The 25,403-nt window shown below is 35.0% G+C and overlaps 1 protein-coding gene and 1 long non-coding RNA gene across 9 annotated transcripts in view; one reads left to right on the top strand and one right to left on the bottom strand.

Moving 5' to 3' along the window:
- HLTF (helicase like transcription factor) overlaps positions 1-25,403 on the top strand; it is a 52,109-nt gene that overhangs the window by 24,046 nt on the left and 2,660 nt on the right. For 3 of the 7 annotated variants that reach the window (XM_030330237.2, XM_030330236.2, XM_030330235.2), the window contains exons 13-24: positions 331-420; positions 3,528-3,625; positions 7,653-7,796; positions 8,915-9,053; positions 9,702-9,837; positions 10,943-11,122; positions 16,413-16,537; positions 16,992-17,182; positions 19,133-19,258; positions 19,581-19,693; positions 20,003-20,183; positions 23,076-23,156. In XM_030330237.2, coding sequence (XP_030186097.1) covers positions 331-420; positions 3,528-3,625; positions 7,653-7,796; positions 8,915-9,053; positions 9,702-9,837; positions 10,943-11,122; positions 16,413-16,537; positions 16,992-17,182; positions 19,133-19,258; positions 19,581-19,693; positions 20,003-20,183; positions 23,076-23,156 — 1,604 coding nt within the window. The remainder of the gene's footprint in view (positions 1-330; positions 421-3,527; positions 3,626-7,652; positions 7,797-8,914; positions 9,054-9,701; positions 9,838-10,942; positions 11,123-16,412; positions 16,538-16,991; positions 17,183-19,132; positions 19,259-19,580; positions 19,694-20,002; positions 20,184-23,075; positions 23,157-25,403) is intronic. The other 4 variants (XM_032594675.1, XM_030330239.2, XM_030330238.2 and 1 more) reach the window with 3 other exon arrangements.
- Positions 212-23,117, bottom strand: LOC115523943. Of its 2 annotated transcripts, none has more exons than XR_003971892.1 (2): positions 23,037-23,117; positions 212-390 (listed from the first exon to the last, which is right to left on the bottom strand). It is a non-coding gene; the product is annotated as an uncharacterized LOC115523943 (long non-coding RNA). The 2 variants fall into 2 exon arrangements; XR_003971891.1 differs by lacking the exon at positions 212-390 and adding an exon at positions 16,859-18,095 and having other exon boundaries at positions 23,037-23,110.

Here is a 25,403-nt window from a genome sequence, read left to right as displayed (position 1 = left end):
TGGAAAATAACTCGTTACCACTAACTGATCTGAAAATTTGGCAGCCTCATCATTAGAAGTCAAACACCTGTTTGCTTGAAAGTATTCTTCCACCTGGAAGCTGATTCACTTTGCATATGGCTGCTCCTACTTTCACATCTCTTCTCAAGAGAAGTAACACTTTATGATAAGTGACTACATATTCCTTCTCTGAGTTAGAATGATTCTTTTCAGTGTCAGGTCACCAGATATTTTGTTTTTATTTAGTAGTATAAGCTCTTAAGATATAGAGATATGAGCACAGGGGAGAGTTCGTTTTCCAGTATCTTAATGATTCTGTGGTTATTTCAGCAGGATCTTCTAAGGTTAAAGAAGATGCAGAATTTGCATGTGCACTTATTTCATCTACCCCTGCAACAAAAAGGAGAATGTTGAAAAAAGGTCAGTAAATCTTACGGTTTTTTAGTTTTCGTTTTTTTCACTGCAAAACAATTTTAACATGGTACAAGAAGTTTAAAAAGTAAAGAAAGGAATGGGGTACCTGGGTGGCCCAGTCGGTTAAGCATCTGACTTCAGTCTAGGTCATGATCTCTCCATTCCCAACTTCGAGCCCCGCATTGGGCTCTGTGCTAACAGCTCAGAGCCTGGAGCCTGTTTCAGATTCTGTGTCTCCTTCTCTCTCTCTCTGCCTCTTCCCCACTCACACTCTGTCTCTCTAAAAAGTAAACATTAAAAGAAAATTTTTTTTAAAAAAAATTTTTTTTTTTCAAGCGTTTTTTATTTATTTTTGGGACAGAGAGAGACAGAGCATGAACAGGGGAGGGTCAGAGAGAGGGAGACACAGAATCGGAAACAGGCTCCAGGCTCCGAGCCATCAGCCCAGAGCCTGACGCGGGGCTCGAACTCACGGACCGCGAGATCGTGACCTGGCTGAAGTCGGACGCTTAACCGACTGCGCCACCCAGGTGCCCCTAAAAGAAAATTTTTTTTAAAGAAAAAGGTACAGAATCCTGTTGTTCTTGGAAGTGCATGTTTATGTGTTTTCCTTCTAATACCTTTTCTTTTGTTAATTCTGTTTATTTTAGTTAGGTCAGAAATATGATGGAAAAGAAATACTTTACTCATCTTAGTAGTAGAAATATTTTCTTCTACTGAAGGCCTAGAGCAATTGATGGCTATTTATTTTTTTCATTAAAATATATATTAGTGTTTATTTATTTTGAGAGAGCACACATGTGCAGGGAAGGGGCAGAGAGAGGGAGCAATGGCATCCTAAGTGGACTTTGCTGTGTCAGGAGCCCTATGTGGGGCTTGATCTCATGAACCAAACTGTGACATCATGATGTGAGCCAAAATCAAGAGTTGGATGTTTAACTGACTGAGCCACCCAGGTGACCCTTGATGGCCGTTTAAAACCTAATTTAATATGAATTCTTTAAATTGTAATATTCAGTTCTTAGTTTGAGTAGAATTTTTCACTTATGAATGTTAGTGACCTTTATTATAATTTTATATTTTGTAATTCATAGGAAAACACTGTAAGACTCTAAATATTTGAGATTCAGAGAGATTGATCTCTAGGGTTAAGGAGATCTGGGATGAGTTACTATATTTCTGTGCCTTAGTCTCCTCTGTTTTACATTTTGGGGATATACCAGATAAAAGTCTGTTTCATAGCTTATGTCTAATGGTGGGGAAACATAAATAATTGAACACAGAACTTTAAATAATAAGCACTGTGAATAAAATAAAGGTGGATAGTAAAGAATGATGAAAGGGACCTGTTAAAGAGGTTATTTGACGCATCACAGAATGATGTTGGTCTAAGAATCAGACAGGAATGGAAAATAGGGGTGCCTGGATGGCTTAGTCAGCTTAGGTCACGATCTCACAATCATGGGATCAAGCCCCCTGTTGGGCTCCACACTGAACGTGGAGCTTGCTTGGGATTTTCTCTCTCTCCCTCTCTTCTGCCCTTCCCCTGCTTGTGTGCACATGTGCTCCCTCCCTCCCTCCGTAGCTCGCTCTCTCAAAAGTAAATAAACTTAAAAAAAAAAGGGATGGAAAATACAGACATTTCAAGTAGAATACTCAACCCTAATTTTAGAAATTTTAAGAAATGTAGAATTTTCTGTTGAGATACAATTAAGATAGAATTCAGTTAGAATTAAGTTCACACACAGAAAGTTCTTTTTCCTTGCAGGCACACAGCCATAATAATAGAAGAGAGAAACTGTAAAAAATCATAGCTGTGAAAAAAACCCCAAAAAACAAAATAAGCATATTTCTGGAAGAAAAGCAGAATAGAAACAAAAATCAGTGAGTGGAGACAGAAGTGATATCTTGTGGTAGACAGTGTTTTCTAAAATAAGACACAAAAAATTATAAGGAAAAATTGATGAAATTCTACTACATTTTAAATTTCCATGCATCAAAGTGCACCATAAACGAGGTAAAAAATAAGACTGAAGAAGATATTTCTGGTAAGTGTAACTTACAAAGGATTAGCATTTAGAATGTGTAAAGAAACCTCCACAAATCCATTGGAAAAAGACAATCCAGTAGGAGAAGAGCCACTAAGAATACAAATGTACATTCCAAAGTAAGAAAACACAACCAATAAATGTGGGGAAAGATAGGCAGATTCAGTCATTGAGGAAATTAAATTAAAGGAACAGAGAGGTACTATTTCACCCATTATATTTACAAACATTTAAAAATCTCACAGTGCCAAGTATAGGCAAGGTTGTGCAGCAACAGGAACTCCGAGGTACTATGGAGTATAAATTACCATGGTATGAGCAATTGGGGCAAAAATAATGAAGATAGATAAATCACCTAGATATGTAAAAGGATACCTGAAAAAAAAAGTTTTTATTGTGTTTTTTAGAAAAATGTTGAAATAATATAAATACTGTCCAGTAGGGAACGGAAAATAAAATTGTAGTGTGTCCTTTTATAGGGTGCCTGAGTATCCTTGCAGCATGGCAGCTGGCTTCTTCCAAAGGGAGTGATCAGAGAAGCGGGGTGGGGGCGGTGGGGGGGAAACTTAATCTCAGGAGTGATGTACCACCATTTTTGCCATATCCCTAATAGAATGTGGGAGGGTACCATGTGAGGTTGTGACAGTCAGAAAGTGGATATTATTAGGGGCCATCTTGGAGTCTGGTTACCACATTAACTATAGCACAGATTCCAAAAACTGCATAGAACAAATGTTATCTTAATAATTATGAGTAACCAATACATATCAGGACATATTCCAGATTTTTTCCATGTGCCCCCTCTCAATCATAGTTCTCTACCTCCCATAAGTAATCAGTGTCTAGATTTGTAGTTATTTAAAGTGACAAGGTAAAAAATAATAAATCGACAAGGTAAAAATCTAGTTCCTGTTACTTCATCATGGCTGGAAACAGAAGTCTATATGCTTCATTTTAATTCTTCCTAATTACTCTTTTCATAGAAGCACATATTGCCATCTCTTTATTGACTTCATATATATGCAAAAAAAGCTGAAGACTGTTTCAACTGATTCACTCTTTTAGGAGCATCTGCAGTAGAGAGTTCAAAGAAAACTGATGTTGAAGAGAGACCAAGAACAACACTGATCATCTGTCCACTTTCTGTGTTAAGCAACTGGATTGTAAGTCTTCACAGCCTTTTAAAATGTGACATAATTTATATTTTAGTTTTCATCTTGAAAAGTATTTTGTTAAAGTCATTCATTAGGAGAAATATGTTTGGTCAGCATTCTATGTCTAAGTCAAAATAATTTGTTAGGTGACTCGGGGTTTTATTTGCTGAATTGAAGTACTTCTTTTTTTTGAAGATTTATAGTAAAAGAAACATCATTAATTATTATCATAAGATTTGGTTTATAGTTCTTCCTCTGCCATTTCTGTCCCCCAAGGTAGGAAAAGTATATAACTTTAAGATTCCACTATGTTTATGAACTATTGAAAACTCTTTTCTAAGAACTACACTAGCAATATCTTTTGTTTATATAACAACTTGTAACATTTAGTGAACTCGTATGTACTCCGTTATTCCCTAAGCTCTTCTCATAGACTTTCTCGTTTAGTCCTCACAACTATTATTCTCATTTTCCTGGTGACCAAATTGAAACACAGAGAAATTCAGGAACTTGCCTAAGATCATCCAGCTAATAAATGATGGAGCTAAGATATAATCTCCAACATTCTAATTCTAGAGCCTATGCTTTTACGACTACCAGAAATTTTTTTTTCTTCCAGATTGAATTTCTATTCTAGAACATTACATTAGAATAGAACCTCTTTCTGTGTTATGTATAAGGAACAGCTTGGTTGTGTTTCCTTTCCAGTTTGAGCTTCAAGCTGCATGTTATAATGAAATAATGACTATAGGAAGCATTGTGAACATAAGGACCACTGGATGTGAACTTCTGTTCTTGCCATGTCAAAGGTTATTTGCATCTCTCCTGGCCTTTTCTCCTCTAATCTCAGAGGTGGAAGAGGTCCCACTCTTTGTAAGACCATTATCTTAGTCTAGGCATTGGATTCCATCTCTTTCCACCTTTGCATTTTATCTGTTATTTTTCTCTTTCCCTGGTTATTTAGTCTCTTCCCAGTGGCTTTTTCTTGACACATACTCAGATCTTTTTCATTTTTAACTACTTCCTCTTGATTATTTCTCACCTTTAAGTTGCTGCTCTTATCCTTTCCTTCTCTGTCGTACCTTTTGGGGTTTAATTTCCACTTTGTGCTTTTACTTCTTAGCCTATAATCTGGCTTCTGCCACTTGTTCTCTAACTTGCTTTGGAAAAGATTAGTAGTTATTGTCTAATTGTCAATTCTGTGCCTCTTTATTTTCTTCTTGACTTTTATGTACTCTTGCCTTCTTTGGTTCTTTTTATTATAATAAGTTTTTGGTGTATAGATAATAGATATAGATATAGATTTTTAAAATTAACATCTTTTTCTGATTTGTGTGTCATTTTTCCTCTTGAGACCAGAGTGAGGTTTAGTTCCCTCTTGCTCTTTTTTTAATTCCAAAAAAACTATCCTCTTTTTTTTGAGATGTAGTTCATTGTGGGAAGGACAGTACACAGGTACTAGAATGACAGTTTCAGGGTGAGGTTTACAAGTATTAAGGAGGTATAAACAGAACTATGAGTCTTTAAGAGCTTGGGTTCAGGATATGTTTTTTAAAAGTGGCTGGTCAGTATTTCATTATAATTTAATATTTGGAAAACAGCAAAATTTTTATAATATAAACTTCAGAAAGGAAACCTTGGCAAAGTCTTGCCTTCTGAGATTATGGAGAAAACTGATTTTTAAAGGAATGAGAGCTGGTGGCATATATGGAATCCTGGCTGAGATTAAAATTTTGCAATCTCTCAATAAGCTAATTCTTCCTAACCCCCAAGTAAATGACCTAGCACCCTAATGAGTAGGCTAGAACTACCTTATCATCCTTTTGTTGTCTTCAGATCTGGGAAGGAATACAGTTAAAGCTGTAAGAGACCATCACACTTCCACCACATACTTATTCTGAATACTTGGACAAGTTACTTCTCCTCCCAATGGAAAATGAAATAGTATCTATTTTATTCATATACAGCACTTAGCACAGTGACTAGAAACTCAATACTATAACTCTCTTTTTCCAGGAAAGTTAATTTTTTTCTATTTCAGTTCTAGTCCTTTCACAAATACATTTTTTTTTTCCATTTCAAAGCAGCCCATTGATTCAGTTTTCTATTGGATTCTTTCTCTTTTCCTTTTCCACTGGTTTTCTTAATAAAATTCTCTGCATTTTCACCTTAAGTCTTTCACGTTTTATCCTCTTTTCTTAGTATTTGTTCCTTCACTGTTTCAGGTATCATTCTCTCTTCAGCTCATAGTAGTCTGGTTTTTGCTCTCACCCTCTATAGTAACTATGAAGGCCTTCAGTGACCTCATTGTTGCCGTGTCCGCTGAGTTCCCTTTTTCTTTACTTCTGCTCTGACTTTATTTTTCTTTTTACAGCATTTTGTTATGTTTTATTTTGTAAGACATCTGTAGGCTCCGTGCAGTTAGTACAGAGCCTGACGTGGGGCTCAAACTCAAAACCATAAGATCATGCCAAAATCATGACCTGAGCCAAAATCGAGTCAGATGCTTAACCAACTGAACCAGCCAGGTGCCCCTAAACCTTTTTCAGAGAGAGGGAATGAACATAAATTACAAGTTTAAAAAAATCTACCTTGTATTCCTTCTTGAAATTTTAATACTTTTCCCCTCCCCACCCTGTCCAATTTTGTTGCTCCCCCAGGTTTCTGACCACTACTTTTCTCCCATGGTTTCTATTTAGTCTGCCTTTCCCCCCTGCGTAACAAGCACGGTATCTTTTTTGAAATATTAGAAAATTTTTTAAGCAAATCTGCATTTACTTAAACAAGATTCAAGAATTTCAAAAGTTTGCCACATTTGCTTTGTTTTTTTCTTTGCTGGAATATTTTAAATCCTGTCCTAATAGAAACAGAGGCCGACTGTTTAAATTCTATCATTTTGTAGGCTCTTCCCCTAACCTTCTTTTCTCATTATACATGTTCTTAGAATATCTTACTCATTCCTAAGCTTCATGTACTGTCTGCTGATAACTTTATAAAGTCCATCTCTACATTGTATTACAGGCCAATCATTAAATATTTGTAGTATACATCTCTAGTCAGACATTCTGTAGTGGCCAAAAATTTTAAATGTCTAAAATAGTAATACTATTTTTTTCTCATTTTTATACCTACTTTCCCCTTCTTTTTTTAAACTTATATCTTTATCACACAGTTCTAGGTACTCACTTTAAGTATTAAGGACTTTTTTTGTTTTTTGTTTTTTGTTTTTTTCATATCCCATATTTATGAGTCCTCAAGTCCCATCAGTCTCTTTTTTTTTGTTATCTTTCTTTCATACCTGTCCTTTTTATTCTCTTCTTACTTCTGACATTCTGGTTTAGGGGTTTATCATCTCCCACCTAAGAGTGAGAGCTTTGTTTCTCTGGTGTCCTTTTTTCCCCCAATCTAATCATGATTTTTTTTTTTTCCTGCTCAGTCTCTCAGACCTATTGTTTTCATGATTTAAAAAAAAGTCAAGTGCTTTAAATTGATTATGTCCTCAGAGAGGGCAGGGACTAGGTCTTATTTTTCTTTTTAGCTATACCACCCTTCTGGTTGATAATCTGACCAATAGTAGGCCTGTGATAAATGAATAAAAGTAGATACTGAGCTTGAATGTCTGCCTATGTTCTTGAAAATATTGGTTGTTCTTTTGCTGTTTAATTTTTATATTATCAAGTTTACTTCCTGGGAGCAGTAGAGCCTTTCTGTTAATACTAAATTTTTAAAAAATTAATTACTGTTTAAAAGACATTTGGTTGTTTTACCTTCTAAAAATGAAGTGGCTGCTCATTGGTAGGGCCAGGCAAAATTTATATAGTGTATTATTATGGCATATATGTCAGTTTTCCTGACAATACAATAATAATTAGTATTGTTATTATCATGGTTGTTATTTTAGTTTAGATAGCAGGAAACTTGATTTTATGCAATTTTAATAGTTTGATTTGTGATACTACTGCCAGGACAATACTTTTTTATATTATTCCCGACACTAATCTGCTTACTATTTAAAATATTTCTAATTTTCTTCTAGGATCAATTTGGACAACATATAAAATCAGATGTGCACTTGAATTTTTATGTTTATTATGGTCCTGACCGTATAAGAGACCCAGCCTTGCTTTCAAAACAAGATATTGTTTTGACTACATACAACATTTTAACTCATGACTATGGAGTAAGTATGCTGAGACTCCTATTTCAGAAGTTGAATTTGAGAAATATTCAGGTTTCTAAAGTGTTCTAAAATTCAGACTTTGTGCTCTTTTTTTCTAAATACTTAAGAATACGTAGGAAGTAAATAGGAGATTGTTTCTTAATACTCTGCAAAAAAAAGTTCAGCTTTCTTCAGATAATTATGAATATTTTCCATTTAGAACACTTAAAGCTACAGTTTTACATTGGAATTGTAACTAAGCTTAGATAGCAGTTTGTAAGTGAATTCTATTTTTTCTTGTATTCTAGAATATTATTTTCTATCACAATGATTTAATTATCTCAGTTTAAAAATAAACTTTTTTTAATAGCTGAAATTTAGGAGTTTCCTGATTCATTTAAAAGTTTAATTTTTGTTTGTTTGCCTATTCGTCGTTAAAATGTTTTTCAAAATACCTTATTGTCAAAATTTTGGTCTTCTGATAAGAACGTTAACTATTACATAAGAGAAACTAATTATGTTAAATTCAATAATTCTTACTACTGAAAATTTTTCTATCATTACAGTTTTAATCTGAGGTGAAATTAGCTCAGTGTATTGAACCAAAGTCGCAGTAGAGAGCTAGACTACCTAGGTTTGAATGCTAGCTCTGCTATTTCCTAGCTGTAGTACTTTGAGTAACATACGTACTTCACACCTTGGTGCTTCAGTTTTCTCATCTGTAAAATAGGAGTAACCATAATATTTTGTAAGCTTTTGAGCATTCAGCAATTAAAAAAATTGTTTTTAATGTTTATTTTTTGAAAGAAAGAGACAGAGTGTGAGTAGAGGGGCAGAGAGAGAGGGGACACAGAATTGGAAGCAGACTCCAGGCTCTGAGCCGTCAGCACAGAGCCCGACACTGGGCTCAAACTCAAGAGTGGTGAGATCATGACCTGCACTGAAGTTAGACACTTAACCAACTGAGCCACCCAGGCACCCTGAGCATTCAGTAACTTAACGTGTGTACTGCTTAAAGCAGTATCTACCACATACTAAGCGTTGATACTAAAAAATAGTAGCAATGTGTATTTACCAAATTACGTGAAGTACTGTTTTACTTCCCTGTGTTTTTAATTCACATGAAACATTTATTTCAGACTAAAGGTGATAGTCCATTACATAGCATAAGGTGGCTAAGAGTGATCCTGGATGAAGGACATGCGATAAGAAATCCAAATGCTCAGCAGACAAAAGCTGTACTTGATTTAGAAGCAGAGAGAAGATGGGTATTAACAGGTAAAAAGGTTATATTTAAAAAATTCTCAAATATGTATCATTGAGTTAGGTAACTTGTAAGTTTTATGTGAATATAAAAAGTTTGTTTTGTAATTAATCATTGAGGTCATTTAATAAAATATTTTGACTTGTTCTTCACAGTTCCCCATGCTATGGCAACATTGAATAATATAATGGAACAATCACTAGATTTCTTTTTGAACCTTGGAGATTGATTAGACACTTTAATTCTCAATCAGAATCTTGATTTCCCTATTTCTCATCTTGAAGCCAAGCTTGTTTGCTACTTGTGACGCCTGTACTAGAAAATGGGGAAGAGAATATAAACTCAAAGTCATTTTTTCCTTCTTGTTAGTACTGCTGGTTTAAAATCAAATAAATACATGTTCTTGGATAAGGAGAAAGTTGAATTCACTGGGCTGTATTTTTTTTCTTTATTAGTATGGCAAGTAAGAGCTAAAAATTAGAGCAAAACTGTATTTTGAGATTGTGTATGTATTTAACAAAGGATTATAGTTACAGCTTGATAGTGGGTGTGCCTAGTACAGAATGCCTATTTTCAACTGTTGTTTTCTCTGATTGGGTCAGATGGATATTCTGAATGGATATTCTGGTTGTGGAGTTACAACAGTTTTCTGTTATTTTTAGGTACTCCGATTCAGAATTCTTTGAAGGATTTGTGGTCTCTTCTTTCCTTTTTAAAACTTAAGCCATTTCTTGATAGAGAATGGTGGCATAGAACAATACAGCGTCCTGTCACAATGGGAGATGAAGGGGGACTTAGGTAAGTAATTTCATGAAAACGGATTAATATTAGCAACAAATAACTGTAAGCAGCTTGAACCAATTGCCACTTTGAATACTATTTTAACTTCACTGTTGGCTTTCTTCTCCCAAAAGCATTTATAGCTTCATGCCTTTGGCTCTCAGAACCTAATGATTGTTGGCTGGGAAGACAAAGATTTCTAACTACCACTAAAACTCAAGCTTTTCCTTTCTTTGATATTAGTCTAACTAAAAGGAAAGGCAGAGCTTTATGGTCTTTGTGTATTGCTGTTACCCCTGAAACCACCATTAATTGGTTAAACAGTGGCAGGAAAAACTATATGCTCTGAACATCCAGTATGCACTAAATTTTCATAACTTATCTTGTGTAACTTTATATAGTAGTAATCGAATGGTAGGATATACACTCGCATCAATAAGAGAGAAAGCTATTTCTCATGGAGACATAAATAAAATTCAACTTGGTGATAGCCATTTCACAGGGTACTCCGCTAATAATGTGGTTTAAGGTTTTTGGCTAGAGCAGTGGTTTTCAGAGTTTGGGATCCATTAGCAGGTTGTGAAATCATTGTAAAGATGGCAGCTAGCCTTATAAAACAAAGTGAAGTAGAATAGAAGGTTTAAGAAATTAGAGCATTTTGTGTAAAATCACATTTTGTACTGTGATTTTCATATTACTGAAAAAATATTTTTGAAAGTAAGATGTTTTCTCATTCGGAGTTTATGAAATTTAGTATAATGCCTTGCAATTAGTGTAGGTACTTAAGAATTTGAGTGTTGAATATCGAGTGATGTAGTTAACAGAAATAAGTAAAAAGGTTAGTGATTAGAACAAAAATGGGGAGAAGTTAAGAAAAATAAAGGCAAGATAGAAGATTAGACTGTGACAAGTATTGAGTTGAGGGCAATCAGTGCATCATTGCTACAATTTTATATTTGTAGAATATATTTCTTACGATATCATATTGGATAAAACTCCAAATAAGGGATTTTTTAAAAACTTACTAGGTTATAAAACAGTAATATATTAAAATACTTTTTTTGTTGTTGTTAAGTCAACTTACACAGAAAAGTTATGTAATTATTTGTTTTATTTTGACTAGGCGTTTACAATCCCTAATTAAAAATATTACTCTTAGAAGAACAAAAACCAGCAAAATTAAAGGAAAACCTGTTTTGGAGTTACCAGAACGTAAAGTATTTATTCAGCACATTACACTTTCAGATGAAGAGAGAAAAATTTATCAGTCTGTAAAAAATGAAGGCAGAGCTACTATTGGAAGGTATGGAAAAAAGAAAGCCATTTTAGAAAATAATTTTTATTTTCTTTCCTATTTAACTGAATAGTATTTTTTAGAAATGTCAGGAGTGAAGTCTGAAGTATACTGAAAGATAATATGCTTCTTTATTTAAATTGTTTTTCATGAATTTGTAGTTGAAGTAAATGAAATTGTATTACAACTTACCAGGTAAGTAATTCCTTAAGTTAGGGAAAAAAATGAAATGATGAATGATGAATGGCTAGTTAAAAGACCTTGTTTGTTCTATTCCTGGCTCTCTATCATGGGAGTAGATAAAAACATTGAGGGAAGTATATATATATATATATATATATATATATAGAGAGAGAGAGAGAGAGAGAGAGAGAGAGAGAGAGAGATAAAAAACCTATTTAAGGACCAAAACTTTGGGGAATGTCCACATTTAAGAAGTAGGAAAATAAAGAGAAGTTTATGTAGAAGATTCTATGAAGGGCAGAATTATGAAGAAAAGTAAAGAAAACTGTTGGAGAAAGAGGGAATGGTTAGGAGTGTCAGATAGTATGGAGACTTAGAAAAGCCATTTAAATGGTGATTCAGGAGTTATTGGTGTAAAATCTTAACATAGGTTCACCAGAATAGTGAGGTGTGTACCAAATTGTAGGTGTAAGGGAATTGCAAAGAAGTAGCAGCTGTAGGTAGGGGTAGACCACTTTCATGAAGTTTGTAAACGGAAGAAGAAAGTGAGACTGGTACATAGGATTGCTGGTTGGTTGCTCTGTCAGTGTTTTGCATTTTATTTGAAAAATCTGCCTTGAGAAAAGAAAGCATAGAAGAGACTACACATAGAAAAGAGAATAAAGCAGATTGGTGGATAAAAATGAAGCCTAGCGAGGGGTAAAGAGTGCAGTCAGTGAAATATGAGACAAAGGGTATCTACAGAGAAAGGTGGTAGGAAGTTGAAGATAGCTGGATTTGCAGCCATTATAAAAAGTTGTTAAAGTTCTTAGAGTGGGATATAGGCTTCATGTAGTATTGAATATATGTAGACTTTCCAACAACACATGAAATCTGGGACTTTCCAACAACATGTGAAATCTGGGGAATAGGAGCTGATGATGTGGATTATAAAGGGATTGGGGATTGGTAGAAGGTGAGAAATTCTAGTCCAAGCAAGAACATGTTTGATGGTAGTGCTTATGGAACCAGAATGAGTAGGAGACAAGTAAAGGCAAAAGAGGGCTGAGAAAATAGGCGAATCTTCAAGATACGAGAACTTCATTGAAATATGAAGCGTTTGAAAAAGATTGTTCTAACTAAGTAAGTGATTTCAGATTTCAGAATTTTGCAGTGGTGATTGAAATTTCCTTCATACTCATTCTTTCAACCAGAGTTTATTAAGTGTAATACATTTTGAGATACAACATAATAAAATAGACAAAAGTCTTTACCCTCAATGAGTTTATATTTTAATGGCAGGAAACAGACAATTTAAAAAAATTAAATTTTATGGAAAAAAACTAAAGCAGAGAAAGGGGATAGGAAGTGTTGAAGCTAATAGGTTATTCAGTGAAGACCTTACTGAGGTGATATGTGGGAATAGGTCTAAAAGAGACTGGAATTGGGGACATTTCAGAGGGAACAGCAAGTATAAAGGCCCTGAGTTGGGAGCATGTTTGGTGAGCTTAGAAAGCAACTGAGGCAAGTGTGGCTGGATGATATGAGCTAGATGGAATAGCAATGATGTCAGAGAGAGATTGGAGTGGGGACTACATGGTGGTTTTGTAAGGCATTACTGCATATTTCAAGGACTTTGGCTCTTACTTTCTTTAGTTTAGAAAACTTTGAAGGGTTTCGAGCCAGGAGAGTGATATAATCTTACTTATATTTTAAAAGGATCACTGACTGCTGTGTTAAGATTTAGATTCTAGGAGTACGGGCATAGATAGGGAGAAGAGTGGCAGTAGTCAAAGTAAGAGATCATGGTGGTTTTCACTACAGTAGAGTGGTGATGAAGGGGGTGAAAAACGGTTGGATTCTGTCATAGTTTGAAGGCAGAGCCAACAGAACTTGCTGATGGGGAGGGAGACAGGAGTCAAAGATAACACTGAGCTTTTTCACATGAATGTGACTAGAAAGTTGAAATTACCATTTGCAGAAATAGTCTGTGGGAGGAGCAGAGTTTTTTCAGGAAAGATTGGAAGTTCAGTTTTGGACCCATTGACTGATGCCTGTGAAACTTCTAAGTGGAGATGTCTCATATATAGGAAATTAGTGTTCATGGGAAAGTTCTTAATGTAAATTTGAAAGTCACCTGTGTGTAGATGGTAATTAAAGCATGAGACTGGATGAGAAGAGATCTAACAAGGAAGACAGGAGTGGCTGGTGGAAGAGGAGTGGTGGAGGCTTCTATTCTTATCTGGGACTCAAAAGAGATCGGTTAAACTGAAATGCTGACTATTAGTGTAGTAAGTGACCATGCCAAGGAATAGACTGGTTGTAAAGGTTATTCTATTTGAAAAGGTTGAGAAGAGTTAACTATTGAAACCACAGAAAAGAAATAGATTGTTTTAAAAGTTTTCTTTTTCTTTTTTAAATGTTTGTTTATTTCTGAGAGAGAATGAGCAGGGGAGGGGCAGAATCCAAAGCAGGCTCCAGGTTCTGAGCTGTCAGCAGAGAGCTCGACGTGGGGCTTGAACTCAACCGCAAGATCATAACCTGAGCCAAAGTTGGATGCTTAACTGACTGAGCCACCCAGGTGCCCCTAAAAGTATTTTTTTACTATGTAATACATTTAGTAACATTTATTGAGCACTTACTAGATGTTATGCATTCAAGTGCTTATATGTTTTAATTCACAACAATCTTACCAAGTCAATACAATGATTACCCACGTTTTCTAGATAAAGAGTCTGAGGCCCAGTAACTTGTACTAGGTCACACAGCTAGTGAATGACAGAGCTGGTATTTAGATTCAGGCAGTTTGGTTCTAGAGCTTATGAGTTTAACCTTTATATTATATTGCCTCTTCTTTGTACTGTTGACTATTTAGAATTATTTGTTGACATAATACTACTATTACTAATAATAACAGCAGATAGATGGATAGATATATGACTTAACCATAGTGCAGACACTATTCTGAGTGTTTTCCATGTATTAACTTTTTTAATACAACTGTCTTATAGTGTCATGGTAATAATACATACTCATAAAGATGTGACAGCTGAAGACACAGGTTAAAAATCTACCCGGAGCACCTAGGTGGCTCAGTTAGTTAAGTGTCTAACTTCGGCTCAGCTTATGATCTCACAGTTTGTGAGTTAGATCCCTATGTCAGGCTCTGTGCTGACAGCTCAGAGACTGGAGCCTCCTTTGGATTCTGTGTCTTTCTCTCTCCCTGCCTCTCCCCGACTCATGCTCTGTGTCTTTCTCTCTCAAAAATAAACATAAAAAAAAAAAAGAAAGAAAAACCTACCTAAAGTTTCACAGTTAAATTGGCAGAGCCAGGTTTTCAACTCAGTCTAGCTCTAGAGTCTGTGCTCCTAATCATTAAGCTGTACTTCTTCTATTGCCTTAATATACTTATAAATGTGATTGTATATAATTTTTGGATTACCCATTCTTCTTTCAGAAACCTGTCATTGTCCTGCTGTATTTTCTGTTGGATGTTTCTATTGAAAACCCTGATTTTATTTTAGGTTTTTCTTTAAAGTCCAGCACCAAGACCTCTCTTGATTTTTTTCTGAAACATGTGATACTGTTTAAATCTGTAGATTCTGGGCTTTTCCACCTCCTCCTTTTCTTGGAAAGTTTTCTTTAAATGTTGTTTTCTGTTCCATTATTTTATCTTTGTATGTTTTAGATGTTTTTTTGTTTTCCATTGTCATCATTTTATTCTAATCCTTTATATCTTTCTGTTAAATTTTATTTTTTCTAAGTTTATTTTTATTTTTTTTTTTTAATTTTTTTTTTCAACGTTTTTTTATTTATTTTTGGGACAGAGAGAGACAGAGCATGAACGGGGGAGGGGCAGAGAGAGAGGGAGACACAGAATCAGAAACAGGCTCCAGGCTCCGAGCCATCAGCCCAGAGCCCAACGCGGGGCTCGAACTCACGGACCGCAAGATCGTGACCTGGCTGAAGTCGGACGCTTAACCGACTGCGCCACCCAGGCGCCCCTCTAAGTTTATTTTTGAGAGAGAGCGCATAAGCGAGGGAGGAGCAGAGAGAGGGGGAGACACAGAATGTGAAGCAGGCTCTAGGCTCTGAGCTGTCAGCACAGAGCCTGACACGGGGCTCGAACCCACGAGCTGGGAGATCATGACCTGAGTTGAAGTTGGACTCTTGACAGACTGAGTCACCCAGGCGCCTCTGTTTAATTTTATTTTTTATCTTTCTGTTTCCCACATTCTTGCTTATGTTTATGTCAGTGGCTTGTCTCTTTTATGCTGATTTCAATGTGGCTTTCATCTCTCTGATGGTTCACTTTTCTCTTTCACACTTCTGAACTGTACCACCTCAGTTTTCATCTGTTGTTTTGCCATGATAGTAAATCATGGCAGTATCCTTGTTCATAATTTTTATTTGCTCTGTGGCCACATTTTTTTTGGTGAGTTTTCTTTCAATGCCATTTGTTCGTCCCTTGCTCTTTGCTGATTATTATATTTGAATGCCTTGAGTTCTTTCTGCACTATTTATAAGAGGTTAATATGAAGGGGGAAGGCCATAGCTATGTCACAGACTAGTAGGAAGTATCCCTATATAAATTATGACTCAGGGTTATATATATATGAGCCTTTTAGGTTTTATTTGTGATTATACAACAGAGATCAGAAGCTGTAGATTCCTTGTAATATGGAATTTTATGCCCATAATCTTTTCTGTAAACACAGTAGGTCTGTTGTATTTCCTTATTTAGCTGGTCTTCTCTCTTTGGTATAAAACTTGTCCAGGGAAGTTCAGACCACAGCCATGTACCCTATTCTGTTTTTGCATATGAAACATGTTGATTTTCCCCTAAGGGTTGTGCCATCTGTTTTGAAGAACTGTGCTCTGGCAGGTCTGTTTGAGATCTGCAGTCATCTCTCTCGGTATCTTCTATCCAACTTCTATTGTAACTGGCAGCCATTTCTCATATATTTTGCTTCATTGTTACAAGTCTCTTATTTCATTAAAGGTGGTTTGCTTTTCTGTTTTCCACTGTTTTGATTTCCAGAGAAGAAGGGAACAATGCCATTTTTATTCCACTATTTTAGAATAGGGAATAATATTGTTTAAAGGCCTTCATAATATTTAACATTTTTGTCTCTAGGTATTTTAATGAAGGGACTGTCCTTGCACACTATGCAGATGTCCTGGGTCTTTTGCTTAGATTGCGGCAGATTTGTTGTCATACTCATCTTCTTACAAATGCAGTGTCTTCCAGTGGTCCCTCAGGTAAGTAGATGTGATTGGTTTACACTATTATATTGGTTAGGGATATTTAAATCAGGATGACAAATTTTTCATATTACCTAAATACAGTTTCTTATTCGTCAGATGAACATTGTTTTTAGAATAGGACTCAAGAATATACCCACAAATTCTTACCAATGAAATGGAGTAATAATGATGTCTTCCAGGATTTGCAGTGACAGATAACAGTGACAAATTGGATTTGCTTTTTATTCTGTGGTAGTATGTGCAGACTATAATGATGCTGTTGTGTAAGGTATATTATGTGGGTTAGCTACTATTCTGGCATCTGAATTTTTTTTAAATTTAAACCATGCTTTTTGCCTATGATAGAAAAAACCTAAATAAGGACTACCCGAGCAAAACTTTTCCCCATATAAGGAAGATTAACTTGTCTAGTCATATTACAAATCTTGCTGTGAAATTAATTTTTCAGCCTTTTCTCTAGGAAATGATACACCTGAAGAACTACGAAAGAAGTTAATAAGGAAGATGAAGTTAATTCTGAGCTCAGGTTCTGATGAAGAATGTGCAATTTGCTTGGATTCTTTAACGGTTCCTGTCATAACACATTGTGCACATGTCTTTTGTAAGCCCTGTATTTGCCAAGTCATTCAGAACGAGCAGGTTAGTTTATGCTAGGTATAGAGTCAGTGTTTGATGGAATGGTGCACTAGTCAGTCTTGAGTGTAATGAAAACCAAAGTCCAACAGATTGTAGAGAGTTGGATTTACTTAGACTTACTAGTGCACCTTTTATGGTTAATTATGTCAGTATTTTATAGGTAATCTGTTTCTTATAATTCCTTTTAAACATAAAAAGACACCACACATTTGGAGGCATGTTCACAGTTAATATCCTAGTTCTACTGTTAAGATCATTGCTATCCAATAAATGGATCAGTAATGTGAGACACAAAGGTAATTTTAAACTTTCTAGTAGAAATAGGTGAAGTCAGTGACATTTTTGTTTATCCAGTATATCTAAAATTGAGATTTTTACATGATTTTTTTACTTTAAGTGTTCAGAGTGTGGTATTGTACAGTTACAGCACATCTCAGTTTGCCTTTGCTGCATTTCAGGGGCTTGCCACATGTGTTTTTTGGCTATTGGATAAGGTAGGTCTAGATTCTTAGATATGGTAGAATTTTTGAAGTGGAGTAATCCTTTAAGCAGTTCTTCAGCTGAGGTAGAGTTTTTTTTAAAACATTTTTATTGGTATACTTGTAGGAAAAAATGCCTAAGTCATGATTGTGCAGTTGAGTGAATTATGAAGTAAACACATTCATTTAACTACTACTCTGGTCTCCCTGTGTCCCCTTCCAATCATTTACCTCCTCCCTCCTCCCCAAAGCTAACACCACTAAACTGACTTTTAACATTGTTTTAGTTTCACAATCTTTTTTATTATAATAGTATTTGGTATGTAGTTATTTTGGAGACTGTTTATTAGCTTGTGTTGGTACAAATGGACACAAAAAATATTGCTTTGAATGAGTCTGATAGGATTTAACAGGTCTTGACTAGCTTTGTAAGCCACCTAAAAAGGAAAAAAAATTTTAAGTTTATTTATTTATTTTGAGAGAGAGAAGCAGGATGGGAGGGGCAGAGAGAGAGGGGGATAGAGGATCCAAAGCGGGCTCTGTGCTGACAGCAGAAAGCTTGATGCAGGGCTCAAACTCACAAACCATGAGATCATGACCTGAGCCAAAGTTGGACACTGAACCGACAGAGTCACCCAGGTGCCCCAGAAATTTTTTTTTTTCCTAAAGAACAGTTTCAACTAGTGTGCTGTAATGTAGTTAGGGTCAAGATACTATTATTTCTGGTTTCTTTACTTGTCTGCAAATAGTACACTTCACCCTGAACAAGGCAGGGGTTGGGGTACTAACCCCCTGTGCAGAAAATCTGCCCTAAAACTTTAATAGCCTACTGTTGACTGGAAGCCTTACTGATAACATAAACAGTTGACACATATCTTTGTTATATATTATATGTGGTATTCTTACAGTAAAGACAAAATACTAAAATCATAAAATTCATTTATAGTACTGTACTGTATTTACTGAAAAAAAATCCTCATACCCATGTTCAAGGGTAAACTGTATTATAATATTTGTTTCAAGCTCCTGTTGCTAGTCAAGATGACATACTTTTTGCTCCTTTTTTTACCCAGTCCCACTTGACACATTAGAACATTACATCTGCCTGGAGTTGAGCATGTACAGATTTATCTCAAGTGGATGAATCTAAAAAGTCTAATAAAATGCTAGCTATTAAGGTTTTAGAATTTACCATGCTTTTTAAAAATTTAGGTAAGTTGGGGCACCTGGGTGACTCAGTCGGTCAAACATCTGACCCTTGATTTTAGCTCAGGTCATGATCTCACGGTTCGTGAGTTTGAGCCCCATGTCTGGCTCTGTGCTGATGGTGCAGAGACTGCTTGGGATTCTCTTTCTGCCCCACCATCGTGCGCTCACTTGCTCTCTCTCAAATAAACTTGATAAAAAATTTTAGGTAAGTTGATATTTGTTCCTCTGATAAGCTTCATTCATATCTTATTCTTTTCTTATATAGCCACATGCTAAATGTCCTTTATGCAGAAATGATATACATGGAGACAATTTATTAGAATGTCCTCCAGAAGAATTGGCATGTGACACTGAAAAAAAGTCTAATATGGAATGGACATCCAGTTCAAAGGTAAAATATACATGGGCAAATATTTGAGTATTTGTTTTACATTTATATGAGGATACCATTTATTAAAATAATTCTTTTCATCCTGTCATTTAAATATTATGCTCTGTTAGTGTTAACTTTTTAATTTTCTAGTGGTGCATTTGAGAGCAAAGAAGCTTCAGTTTATGAGTGCATTTTTTCAGTGTTTTTAAAAACATTGTCTTTTACTTTTGGATTTTTAGGGAAATAATGGGGCAGGGCCTTTCTTTTCCTAATAAAAAAATTATATGTATTTTGCCTATTCAAAATGGAATCCAACAGGTGTTCTAATTTTTTTTTGCAGATTAATGCACTAATGCATGCATTGATTGACTTAAGAAAGAAGAACCCCAACATAAAAAGTTTAGTTGTTTCTCAGTTTACAACATTCCTGTCTTTAATAGAAACACCACTCAGGTAAATTCAGTATTGTTTCTCACTTTGAGTAAAAGGATTTTATGTAAGTGTTTTGATAGGGATAGCAAAAAATAATTGTCTTACCAGTTACAGTCATTTCATCTATGTAAAATGATAGCGTCACAATATTTCCTGGGAGCATAGGATTTTAAAGATAAGTCCTGAATTTATCAGAAAAAATACTGACTGGTGGTTAGTAAATATTTGTCAGAATAAATGAGTGGAAGAATTGGTTGAATGAAATTTGTAATTAACATGTTTTTAAAATAGTATAGAAGGTGTTACTTGTCTCTTTTGTCCTTCCATTAGAGCCTCTGGATTTGTGTTTACTCGTTTGGATGGTTCTATGGCACAGAAGAAAAGAGTTGAATCAATTCAGTGTTTTCAAAACACTGAAGCAGGATCTCCAACTATAATGCTTCTATCTTTGAAAGCAGGTGGAGTTGGTTTAAATCTTTCTGCAGCTTCTCGCGTGTTTTTAATGGATCCAGTAAGTAGTTCTGTAGATTTTAAACTTTTTTGAAAAATGAACTGTTTGGTAAATACCTTTATAGTTATAATTGATTGTGAAAACTCTGAGGCAAACTTTAGAAATAGATGATAACTTAGTAAATGTGTATTGAGGGCTTTTTCTTAAGCACTTTACATATATCAAATGCAATTGTCACAATATCCCTATGAGGTCAATGTATTACTGTCCTTACTTTACAGGTGAGGAAACTGAAGCACAGAGAAGTAAAATAACTTGCCCATCAAAGTCCATGTTTTTAATTTGTGTGCTGCAGTTTTCTACTTCTATATATATGCAATTAGTTTCTGTTATCTGTCATGCTTTTAATGTAGTGGTTTCATCCGTTTGGCCAACAAATAATGCAGTCCTATGTTGTGTCAAGGAGTCTTACAGGCACTAGGAATCTGGCTATAAACAAGGTAGACAAAGTAGCTACCATCACGGTGCTAGTAGTCTCAATTTTTAATGTGCAAAGAATTAGGTAGAATGTAATTTCTGACCTCTATCCTCAGAGATTTAGGAGTTCTTAGATGTGACCCAGGAAGCTGTTTTAATACAGACCATAGGTGATTCAGGTGCAGGTGTCCAGCATCACAATTTTAGAAACTAATACCATTCATGCAATATTTTGGATAAATTCTAGCATCTAATAGGGTGCAGTCACTTGTGGTTGGTATAATATAGGTTTAGCTGTAGAGTGGGAGCTAAAAGTCAGACTGAACTTTACTCACTAAACTGACCTAGGAGGAACATCCACAGAGGAGCAGCACCTTGTTCTGATTGCTCAAAGAGGCTGTTTGAGCTGCAGGCATTCTGGACTAATTTAGTTTCTAATTTGTACTGGGTTACTGTTTGGGCTAGAGGCAACCCTATTTGCTATTTCTGTGATTCATAGATTTGAGATTTGTAGTTTTAGAGCTTGTTGCCTGAAACTCAGAAAATTTCATAACCAAGTTTACTGAGCTACAAATTTGAGTTCTTCTGGTTAGGCCATCTAGTTTATGTATGAACGCACCTCTTACCAAGACTTTTTCCTCACCTGAGGGTAATAACACCCACCCGGTTCAATACTAGCCAGAGCCATATTTTGGCATTCACAGACATTAATGTCATGGATGGCAGTGGTCTGTTGTGTTTTCTTGCCTTAGTTTTGTGGATGAAGTCTTAAATCTTTGCTAGAGTTTTAACTAACCTGATGATATTCTTAAAAGATGATTTTTGGACAGATTCCCAAATTATTTTTTTCTTTGGTTATAATCTTAATATCTGATAAGGAAAAGGTGGATACCAAATATAGTTTTATAAAACTGATGATCAAAAACTATATTCTTTTATCAGTTTACAAAAACTTCTGGAATGTTTTAGTAATTCATAGATTGATTTTCATTGAACATTTTAAATGTTTCTAACTTTGAAATGGAAGCCACGTTCCAGGAAAATAACTCATGAAAATCTTTGACCTTTTCATGGAATATTGCATAAGGGCTAAGGTGTATTTTAAATGTTTGATTATGAACTTTTGATAAAGCTAATTACCTTCCTTCATCAGTACATGTGAGAATGAAAACTGTCAGTTTTAGATCATGAGATAAATTTAGATTCCTGGTAGTCATACTATATGTGTATTGTCAGCTCATTAGAAGGTTCCTAGATAAAATACAACAGAAAGAACATTTTACCTGGGCTCTTGGTATAACGGTTTCTAAGCGTGTCCAATTGTGAAATACAAAATATGTACAAAATATGATTATCAGTTTTAGAAAACCATAAGCTAAATATTTCCTTAAAATCTGATTTCTGTACAAAAACCACCCAAAACTCAGATTACAACAGTAGTAAAATCTCCTTTTCCCTAGAGCTCAAAGGAACTTTAAATAGAAGAAAGTAACAGCCTGAGTATGAATCCTATTATACACTTACTTACATATGCATTTATGATTTTGTTTAATTTTCAGATAGTACTTTGCTGTGTAAATGTTACTTTTCCCTCAACACCCCATTTTCAGCTTCAAGAATCATCCCATAGTTTAAAATTTAATGATCCCCACACTGATAGTTCATGATAGTATTTCCAAACCATTTGACTCCTGTATTTCTAGACTGAAGAACTCTGTATGTTTCTGCTTATTCTTTTCTTCGCTTGTTTTATTCTTCACTTTAAGACAGTCCCCAAACGGGTGCCTGGGTGGCTCGGTTGAGCATCCAACTCTCGATTTCAGCTCAGGTCATGATCCCAGGGTTGTGGGATGGAGACCCCGCCCCCAGCATGAAGCCTACTTAAGATTCTCTGATTCTCTCTCTCCCTCTGCCCCTCTCCACAGCTCTCTCTTTAAAAAAAAAAAAAAAAAAAAGTCTCCATGAGAATGACTTTGTTTAATGTTACTTTTCAATTTTGAAGTCACATTCAAATATAGATACAAAAAATTACATCAACAGAGCCTCTAGTTTTAGGACTTTTAACAAATGGAAGTAAAAAAGAAAAACCAGCAAAAAGAAAACTTTTTTTCATAAATGGACCCAATTATGTATCTTTTCTGATGTAAATTAAGCCATTTAAGAGGATGTGTAACCTTTTTTTCCTTTGTTAAACATAGATCAACTTCAAAATGAAAAAGAAAAGATACTAATGCTGGGTGCTTTCTATGCATCAGGCACTGTTATTGGATACTAGAAGCAGTGGAGTGAAATGATGGAGAGTAGCTGCTGGTCATAGTAGCAGAGCGGGTGGGGTTCCCAGAGCATTTGTCAGTATCTAATTCAGTCAGAGAAATTTGAGTCAGTAATAGATGACTGAGTAATACTGAAATGAAAGGATATGTACAGAAAACTCACAGATCAGGGTGGTAATAAAGCTGTTCATATTCTTGTTAGGCCTGGAATCCAGCTGCTGAAGATCAGTGCTTTGACAGATGCCATAGACTTGGCCAGAAGCAAGAAGTTATCATCACAAAAGTGAGTTTTTAAGCCATGTGTTTTAAAATTAAGTTGATTTGGTTTTTAAAATTACACAAAAAAATGTATGAATATATTATTATAAAAGTTTGCAGAATTATGCGGAAATATGAAGATCACCTTTAATCTCCTCTAGAGGAAACCACCATCAGTAGTTTAACATGTTATTCAAAGTCCCTTTCTCTACTTTACATAGATTCGTTTGTATGTATACATCTCTCCTTTAAAAAATTTCTTTTAAGGTAAATGGGACCATACTTTTATTTTTTTCCCTTAGCAGTATATATTGGGAACTACCATATAAGTACATATAAAGCCTATTCTTTTTTTTCCTATATTAGTAAAGTATACATAAAAATAGTTGAAGTAAATACTGTGAAGTGTCCAGTTCAGTGGCAGTACTTACTTTCATACTGTCGTGCAGTTATCACCATCATCCATCTCCAGAACTTTTTCATCGCAACTTGAAACTCAGCCCTCAGCAAACAACCTTCTGCTTTCTGTGTATTTGATGACCCTACAAAGCCATTTTTTTTTAACATCTGCATATAGATACATCATAATTTCTTTAACTAGTCTAATGTTTTGCTAATAAAAACAGTGCCATAATTGGCATTATATTACATAAAAGTACTTCTTCAGGATAGGTTAAGGAAACTAGAATTCTGGATTTAGAACTCTTACAGCTTTCAAGTTGTTTTCAAAATAGGCTTAATGATATATAAGCATGATATAAATTTTTCCTTACATGATGGTCAAAAAAGTGCCCTTTCAGGGCACCTACGTGGCCCAGTTGGTTAAGCATCTGACTTCACCTCAGGTCGTGATCTCATGGTTCATGAATTCGAGTCCCACGTCGGGGCTCTGTGCTGACAGCTCAGAGCCTGGAGCCTGTTTCAGATTCTGTGTCTCCCTATCTCTGTCTGTCCCTCTCCCGAGAGTTCATGCTTTCTCTCACAAAATGAATAAACATTAAAAAAATTTTTTTAAAAGTCCCCTTTCAATTTACGTATACCAAAGACTTTGAGTATATTTATATTTCGCTTATCTGTTAATATTTTTTCGGTGAATTGGTTGGTGTTTGCCCAGTTTTCATGAAGTACAAATATAGTCTTATAAAATAAAGGACTCTTTTATACAGTCTGATTTAAAATTTGTTAGGTATATTGCAGATGGTTTGTTATCAAGCTTTTCCTTTGAACTGGTTGTGTTTTTTATGATTTTAAAACAGGTCAGCTTTTTAAAAATACCTTATGGATTTTAAGATCTTAGAATTTATCTTCAAATTTAAAAACAAATCTCTCCCATATTCTTCTAAAATGTTTTATCTTTTAGGCGTCATGATATGGTTCTTTTTTCAAATGAAGAGCTGTGTGCTCCATCTTTTTTTTTTTAAAGTATATCCTTTTTTTCTCCTTATTTGAAATGTCACTTTTATCATAAACGAGTTTATATATATTAACATGAGTCTCTTTCTGGACTTTTGTTCCGGTTTCACTAATTTCTTTTCCTAATCGCAGGACAATATCACTTTAATAATTATTATGGTTTTTTAAAGTATGCTTTGATAACTAGCAGGACAAAGTGTTCTCATTAACCCTTTTTTTTCAAGATTGATTAATATGATTATTTACTCTTGAATTGAACTGTGGATTTATAAGTTACCAGATCCCATTTAAGAAATCTTTTTTGGGGTTTATTGAATTTATGATCAATTTGAGAATGGTCTCCTTTATAAATAAGGAGTGTTCCCATGCAAGAATTTAGTATGTCTCTCTACTTAGGTCTTTTCACGTTGTATAGTTCATCTTGTTTAATTATTACAGTTACTGGGATCTCTACACAATGTTGAATAGTAGTAGTGATAGTAATCATTCTTGACCTGTTCCTTTTATTGTTTTAAGTGTACTGTACTTGGTAAAGTTCTAGCGGATACATTTAAGATTGAGGGCATTTATTTGTAGGTTGATGAGGATATTTTTTAATCAAGGTTTTTTATCAGAAATGTTTAATTTTTTTATTTTTGAGAGAGAGCATGACTGGGAGAAAGGCCGAGAGAGAGAGGGACACACAGAATCTGAAGCAAGCTCCAGGCTCTGAGCTCTACACAGAGCCCAACGTGGGGCTTGAACTCATGGAAACCATGAGATCATGACATGAGTCAAAACTGGACACTTAACCTGACTGAGCCACCCAGGGCACCCCTATCAGAAATTCTTCTTAGGCATCTGTCTTTTTTCTCTTTAA

This window comes from Lynx canadensis, chromosome C2 (assembly GCF_007474595.2).
Source record: "Lynx canadensis isolate LIC74 chromosome C2, mLynCan4.pri.v2, whole genome shotgun sequence".
NCBI lineage: Eukaryota > Metazoa > Chordata > Mammalia > Carnivora > Felidae > Lynx > Lynx canadensis.
This window is presented reverse-complemented; position numbering and strand designations above follow the sequence as displayed.